The sequence below is a fragment of the Macaca fascicularis genome, chromosome 4, assembly GCF_037993035.2.
Source record: "Macaca fascicularis isolate 582-1 chromosome 4, T2T-MFA8v1.1".
Lineage (NCBI taxonomy): Eukaryota > Metazoa > Chordata > Mammalia > Primates > Cercopithecidae > Macaca > Macaca fascicularis.
Window position 1 is genome coordinate 28,764,910 of NC_088378.1, and position 8,253 is coordinate 28,773,162.

General features: G+C 36.6%; 1 protein-coding gene across 8 annotated transcripts in view; it reads left to right on the forward strand.

Annotated features, from left to right (window-relative positions):
- Positions 1-5,408, forward strand: part of NKAIN2 (sodium/potassium transporting ATPase interacting 2) — a 1,020,326-nt gene extending 1,014,918 nt beyond the window's left edge. For all 8 annotated transcript variants that reach the window (XR_006697365.2, XR_006697364.2, XR_012433406.1 and 5 more), the window contains one exon: positions 2,968-5,408. Coding sequence is in view for 3 of the 8 variants with exons in the window: in XM_065543331.1 (XP_065399403.1) it covers positions 2,968-2,977 (10 nt within the window). In the remaining 5 variants the exon portion in view is untranslated. The remainder of the gene's footprint in view (positions 1-2,967) is intronic.
- The last annotated feature ends 2,845 nt before the right edge of the window (positions 5,409-8,253 follow it).

An 8,253-nucleotide genomic window follows, 5' to 3' on the forward strand; every position in this document is an offset into this window, starting at 1 on the left:
AGTGGTTAAGATGACCTACTGAAGGCATATTGTCTGAGATTAAATTCCCTGCGACCACGGGCATGTAACTTTGTTTGAATAACTCTATTTAATTTTACCAAGCCTAAGTTTCCTCACCTGCAAAATAGAGACAGCATACAGACTTTATCTGATTGCTCTGAAATTATACGAAAGAATATATATTTAAAGCACATGAAACACAGGACATGTCACATAGTAAGTGCTTAATAAACATAATTCATAGTGGTAGAATAATGCTTATGTTAATAAACATCACTCATGAAAAGGCTGTATCAAGTCAGAAGTAATATATACTATAAGTCATTCCTAAAAGATCTCCTCTGTAAATGGTATATTATATATAACAGCGGTCCTCTGGGCCATGAATAGTCCTGGCCCATGGCCTGTTAGGAGCTGAGCACAGAGCAGGAGGTGAGCAGCAGGTGAGGGAACATTATTGCCTAAGCTCTGCCTCCTGTCTGATTAGGAGCAGCATTAGATTCTCATAGCAGTGTGAACCTTATTGTGAACTGCATGTGTGAGGGATCTAGGTTTTGTGATCCTTATGAGAATCTAATGCCTGATGATCTGAGATGGAACAGTTTCATCCTAAAACCATTCCCCCCAACCCTGGGCTATGGGAAAATTGTCTTCCACAAAAGCAGTCTCTGGTGCCAAAAAGGTTGAGGACTGCTAATGTATAATATAAACTCAGGTAACATATATCAATATATTTGTGCTCAAGAGTAGAATATGGCCGGGCACGGTGGTTCACGCCTGTAATCCTAGCACTTTGGGAGGCTGAGGTGGGTGGATCACCCGAGGTCAGGAGTTCGAGACCAGCCTGGCCAACATGGAGAAACCCCATCTCTACTAAAAATACAAAAATTAGCCAGGTGTGGTGGTGCACACCTATAATTCCAGTTACTTGGGAGGCTGAGGCAGGAGAATCTGTGGAACCTGGGAGGCAGAGGTTGCAGTGAGCCAAGATCATGCCACTGCACTCCAGCCTGGGTGACAAAGCGAGGTTCTGTCTCAAAAAAAAAAAAAATAGAATAAAATATCTAGAAGGTTTGTAATTGTTTGCTACTAATATTATTACATAATATTTTATTGTATTGGCCAATATGAGTGATCAATTAATATTATCAAGCTGTAATAAATTAGATGTAATCTCTTATCTAAAGATAAACATGAGAATGCTAGTTATATGCAATTTAATATATTAAATTCAAATCAAGCATTTATAATTCTAATGGGCTTTAAAGAAGAGACTCTACAAAGATAGATACCTTTGTCCAGAATTAAATTCCATGAGGACAAAACTTCCCATGATTTTGTTCCACAGAGCACTTTAAATGCCAATTAAAAGTTATAAAAAATATATTGTTTTCCTCTTTCCTGCATGAGAGTGGTAAAATTGTATCAGAACTTTCAAGTCTCACTGGTCATGAAATGTTTAATGGAATTCTGATTTAGGAAGTTTTGTATACTTAAGGTACATTTAAAAATTACTAGTCAAAATACTCCAATCATCCCTTCCACAAAACATCCCATAGGAGACCTTGGACCCAGTACAGTAAGGTTTTATTTTACAGATGAGGAAACTCAACCCAAAAAAACAAAAACAAAAGTCACACAACTTGTTAGTGGTGCAGCCATGATTATCTGCGGGTTTTCCTGACCCCTTCAGTCAGTGTTCTTTCCAAATTCTTAAATAGACTGTGAGTTTGACCTGGTATTACATTCTGATTTTTAATTGGCTTGTTTGTATTCTTACCACTAACTTAGCTGCCACATTTCCATACACGGCTGTGCCTCTCTCCCTTTTCTGCATTCTGTTTATTTCTTTTTTATTTTACATTATGCACTGTTAAATGAAGGGCCTTTTCAACTTCATAGCCCACAAAACCAATAATCTGAGAGCCACTGTTTATTGAAAATCTAGTGAAAAACCAAAACTGACACACCTATAAACCTCATCCCCTACTGAGAGGCAGAGAACTTAGCATCTCCTATGTCTTTATCATTTAGCGTGTACCTTCTGTCAACCTGCCATAAATATGTCTTGTAAAGTAAGAGTAATTTAACTTCAGGGGCCAGTTCAAACACCCTAACAATATTATATAGCAAATGGAAACAAAAGCTGTTCCTTGGAAGGAAAACAAATGTTGAAAAGCAATATGCACTTTTAGCTGTGGGGCTCCCACTGTTCCCAGCAAATCTTCTGTGGCCAAGATCCTGGACAAAGCTTTGAAAACACTGCTGACCTACAGTCACAGCTGTTTTAGTTCTTGCAAACAACGAATAGACAGTCCTCTTAAGTTGCGTGACTGTTCTTGGTTTGTAATTTTTCAGATTATGTATAACTAATCTAAAAATGAAAGATTTTTAATTATATTAATTATATTTTTCTTACAGTTTGGTAAATGTTGTTGAAACAAACCAATAGCAACCAAGTTGCTGCACAGAAAAAATCCCATGTCTGCACTCCAGCCTGGGTGACAGAGCTAGACTCTGTCCAAAAAAAAAAAAAAAAAAAAAAAAAAAAATCCCATGTCTACAGCTTAAGTTTTTAACAAAATAGCTGCTTTGACTACCAGGGACCTAAGTGACTGTCAGAGCAAGTAGAGATCTGATTGGGCTTCCAGCAATATAAGAATATCCTATAGTATATCAGACAACATTTGAAAACATTGCATTCTTTTTGGCAGCCTAATTGTACAGAAGTACATATTCATTTCAGTTGTCCCTGGAAATAGATTCTAAATGACCAAAACTGGCCTCTCTATCCATGCAGTTGCAATGAATTTAAAAAAAGGAGGAAAATTATTTAAAACCCAATTTGGGCTTCTTTTTTGTTTGTTTGTTTGTTTGCTCTTGTGCTTGGAAAGGTGAGAGAAGGTGGTGAGCAATAGGCACCCGTCGCTTTCTCCCTTGACTAAAAACATCTTTTCTCTCTCTTAGGTCAAAATAATACAGATGACTTCAGTATGTCAGCCCACGAACCTTTCAAAGAACTTTTTTCGCAGTGGCCTCCTGCATTTTATGAAGAGCAAGAAGCAACCGAGTTTAAATACATATACGTATTAACAAAACAAATGCAAAGCCTCTACATACAACACTGACACACACACACGCACACACACACACGCACACACACACACGTGAGCACGCACACACCAATTCCACTTGACCTCCTCTTTCTAACTGAGACAGACAAACATGCAGGACACGCCCATCTTGGATTTCCTGAAAGCAGGCTCCTTTCTCCCAGGCCTTTGGAAAGTTCAAAAGGAGATGTGTTGATGCCCAACGGTTGCTGGCCATTGCTAACTCCTCTGCAGCCCAGCCGGTCGGCCTCTGTGAGCTGGGAAGTCATCCAAGGCACATTAGTTTGAGAGCTCTGTCTTCTGCACTCCACACATTTTGACAGCACCACGGCTACTTAGGCAATGTAATTGCAAAAACAAACAAAACATGTCATGATGACCTTGTACCCGAAGTCCGAAATGGCAGATTGTTTGCCCTAAAGGCTGTACCGTACATACTTGCCTTAACCCACCTATGTTGTGTGCCCAAGAATCTCAGTGCAGACAGCCCCAAGTCACTTCCTTTAGGCTAACACACTGCTATTAATTCTGAATGAGTTCAAGCCTGTGTGTTTCATGTCAAGGAACAAGACTGAATAGCTCAGCAGCTCCAGTGTGTCTGTATAAGAAAAGTGCCAGCTGTCAGCAAAGTGCTTTACCATAGAGCCTCCATGGTGGCCCAAAAGAGACAAGTAACAATAACAATATTTGTCATCTTTGTAATTCTAAAATATGGTCTTCTGATGGGGTTGGGGATGGGACAGAGTAAAACATTAATCTACTAAACTCACTAATCTACTGGAAGCAGAAAGCAGAAATGGCTTAACTCGCTGATTTTATTTATTGCACTCTAGGTGCTTTTATAAGTATCTACAATTGTCTTTTACTAACACAGAAACAGCTGTGGATTTCTATCAACAGAGGCCAACTGAATATGTATTAGCTATGTTTACTCTTTTATATCTAATTCAAATTGAAGACTCTACGTAGGTGAACTTTTTTTTCTAACTTCAGCGTACAAGATTATTTTTGGGTGGGTGGGGGGAGCAATAGTTACCTTGGTGAAATATTTGAGATCTTTTTGTGGTATTTGGGGGATCTGTTGTGTGTTAGAGTGTATTTCAATCCTCCTGTATTATTGTGGCAGAAAAAAACTGTGCTGTTAACGTAGTTGGCAACAAGATGCCTTTGGAAACTTAATAGTAGGTCAATGTGTTTATGGAATATTCTGAACTCCTAGGAAATTTTGTTCTATATTTTAAAGCATTATTTGGTTTTCATTAGTGGAAAACATAATTAGCTCAGGCTTATCAGGAACTCAGATGAGTCGTATCTTTTCTTGGATACACCTGAGACATTAAACTCAATTTTTTGAAACTAACACACCATTCTTTAGTGCAGTGAAATTCAGAAGTTATAAATTGGCATGGAGCAAGTTTTTTCTTTGATTTCTATGAAGTTTCAGTTATTGGATTAAACTACTTTGGACCTTAGCCCATTCAGATCTACATACACCAGTTCCATTACTGTGTTTGCATGGATGTCTGTAATATACACACACAGAAACATTTGAAAATGATAGAGGAACAAAGAGTTATCATTGGAACATAAACTATAAAAAAAGATTCCAGCACTCATGCTTGAATTTCCTCAGTGGGTTGTGTGTTTGTCCATACATACATGTATAAAATAAACAATTGCGAACATGTCAGTGAAACCTCATAAGACGCTTTTATAGTGACGTGCATGTTTAATGTATGAGAAAAATATTTACCAATGTATTGTCCTTTGATTCCTAAAATATAAATACTATACATGCCACAAACTATTCTAATGTGACTTTTAATGTGACTATTAAAATGAGGTTTCACTGTACGTTCATGCTGTGGTGACATTTCACCTTATACTACATGTATATGGCTACAGAAAATAAGCCCTCATATTCCTGCTTTCAGTTACAGCCAAGTTTTCACCAAATCATGACTATCATCACCACCAAAATTTTAAAAAACAGTAGTTGACTACTAAAAAGTAATAGGTGGACAGGTCTTTTATGGGAGTAGTAAGCACAGTAGTGTGATTATATCTGGGAAAACATCTACAGTTGTACAGCTGTATCCTCCTCAAAATCCGGTGAAGAATGCTATTTTTCTAGGCTGAGCTTTTGTTATAAACCTAATATTCAGAAGGCAAGAGTTATGATCCTGATGTGTCCTTTTTTTTGCATTTGTTAATTCTGAATGTATTTTTAACAGAGTGATTTTTTTGACTTACTCGTGTAATTTGCATTTTAAAAATAAATGGAAAAATGCTTAAGTTTCTGAGCCATCCCTGAAAACCCCTGCTGCTTCTCATGGTGTATTTGCTTATGTCATTGACAGAGAAACTCTATTAAATGTACATGAAGGCAACACTGATATTTTGTGCAGTGCAGGGATATGTCAGCAGTGAAAAGAAATTGCCAGGTCATGGCATCATTTCTGCTCAGTCATAGGTAACATGTACTTTCATTATCTGCTAACACTGAGGGTTCTTTTAGAAGACTGCCTGCAATAGACTTGTCATTTGGAGAACTTTCCCCCACCCCACCTTCTATCTGGGATTTAGAGTTACCATCAAGCTAATAGTTGACAGAGGGTTAGGTCACTATTTTTTTAAATCTTGGTTAAATTATAGGCAGAGTTTTTCTTTTTATTTTTACAGGCCGAATTATTTAAAATAATCTAAAATACTCATTTATTTCCACTTTGATTACAGAATCTTTTGTTATTGTTATTCAAATATTGATATTCACCTCAATAGAAGACAGTATTGGGATAAAGCAGGCAAATAGAAAAGATTAGCCACTGGCATTAGCGATTGTACAAACAATGTTTCAGATGAGGTTGATTATATGCACCCAAAGAATTGAGGGCAGCAGGCCCAGGCTGCTCCAGGTGCAGGCTGTGTCAGGTTCAGAATTATGTCCTTTCTCCCACTGCACACAGACACACACCAGCTCCCATCAGTCAAAATGCTGGAGCTGACTGAAGACACGAAAGGCTTCGAGGCCATATTTTAAGAAGCTGAAGATCAACTTGTAGTCCTTGACGTCTCAGCTGCATGGTGAAAGCCTTGTAAATGATCAAGCTGGCTTTTACTTTTGACCCCTGTGTAAAAAGTATACTGATATGGTGTTCATTGAAGTCACTGTGAATAACTGTCAGGATGTTTCTTCACACTGTGATGTGAAATGCACACAACAATGTAGTTGCATAAAAAGGACAAAACTGATAGATCAACGATATGTATATATACTGTAAAGAAAGGATTCTTTCTTCTGGAGTTCTCAATTAAATAGATCGTGAGTTTGGTAAAATCCTGTGGAACCAGGATCTGCATCTGTTAACTGTTAAAAAATATAACCTCTGATACATTTCACTCTGCTATACATCTGATACATTTCACTCTACTATAATGAGCAGACCATTTTAATTCAGAAATACAAACTCATTTTAAACAGGTCACATTTTAGAACAAACTTTTGAGATCCAAACCAATTCATAATTCAAACCCATAAAATAAAACCTACTAAGGCAGTTAAGGAACTATTCAATATTAGCTTGTGTCCTGAAAATGCAAATAACTCACCATTGCACAGCAAATTTTAGGATGTATACTCTGGTCAGAATAGAATAAAACAAATCCCGGACTCTATCAACTGACCCTGAGTTTTATAAATTCAAATAAACTTTGATAAGGAAGGCCCTAAAACAGTATTAAATCATAAAATATTTCTGAATTATTATGTATCAGGTTCAGTGTAGTATCAATGTTAAATATATTTTATTATATCATAGTTTTTTAAAACATAATCCAAATTAATATGCAAACATGTAGATATGATGTGTTCTTATACATTAGTAAGACACTTATGTGTTCAATTTCAGGGCTATATGTTTTTCTGTTATTTCATTTATAGTACACTTAGATGTAACTAATACTAGAGAGATTAAGATTACATAAGCAGTCTCGTGTTGACTATTTCCAATACTCTTCAAGAAAATATTTCTTCAGATGTTTCATCTGTCTTTGGTAAAATTTTAGCACTCAACACTTGTACTTAGGAAGCTTTTACATGAATATCCTTACATTGTAAAATTCCAATTATTCTTGTCACATGCAAATCTTTGCTTAGGATCCATTGCCCGATGCTCCTTTCCTTTTATTTATGCCTATCTTCCACCTACTCCAAGAAAGGAAAGAACAAAGTCTGTGATTAATACACAATGTCCATTTTACAATATGCGAGCATCTTGAAACAATTCTGATAGTTGCGAGGGCCAAATGCATAAAACATACATGTATTTTATGACTTTAAATTCAACAAAACTTGAACTAGATAATACATTCAAGGATCACATCTCCCACTGAAATCTGCACAATGTTAGGAGACATGACTACCCACGACAGCAAAAAGGACAAGCTGAGTTCCTCCTAAAAGGGATAAAGGCGGATTTTTATAATGACGGTTATTTTTTAAAAATCCTTAATTATTACGGAGTTTAGAAGCAAACGCGCTTAAAATTTTAAAATAACAAAAGTTAATTTCTGTAAGACAAATTCAGAGAGAAAAAATCCTTTTACAAACCACATGTTGATGCTCTTACTCGTTCTAAATTGTTATTAAAATTAATGTGAGCATTTTCTATAATGAAAGTACCTTCATAATGTGACACCTTAATAATAAAACAGGTATATTTTAACTGCTTATTCTATGAATTTAAACTGTATTGGAAAGGAATAAAACAACTCCCAAAAAAGATTGCAAATTTGGTGCTGTCACCCCAAGGATGATGGATTGATTCAATTAACCAGTAAGTCTTTTCTAAGAGTCCTTCAGGGAGTTATTTACCAGAGGCATACCTTGTTTATTCCCTTCCATGAGCCTATCATTTTTCTTCATTATTCTTCTAGTTTTACTTATCATATCATTTGGGGATATGCTGATCTTCATGTACAGAAGGTTTTGCACACAGCTGTCCAGACATACATCTTCCAGACTTCAAACTGGATGCCACCAGAACACCTGAGCCTCTTGTCGTTGTTTACTCAGGCTGACCAAGATACGCTCAGGATGAAGTCAAATAGCTAGACTTACAAACTGGAAATCAATGGGAAA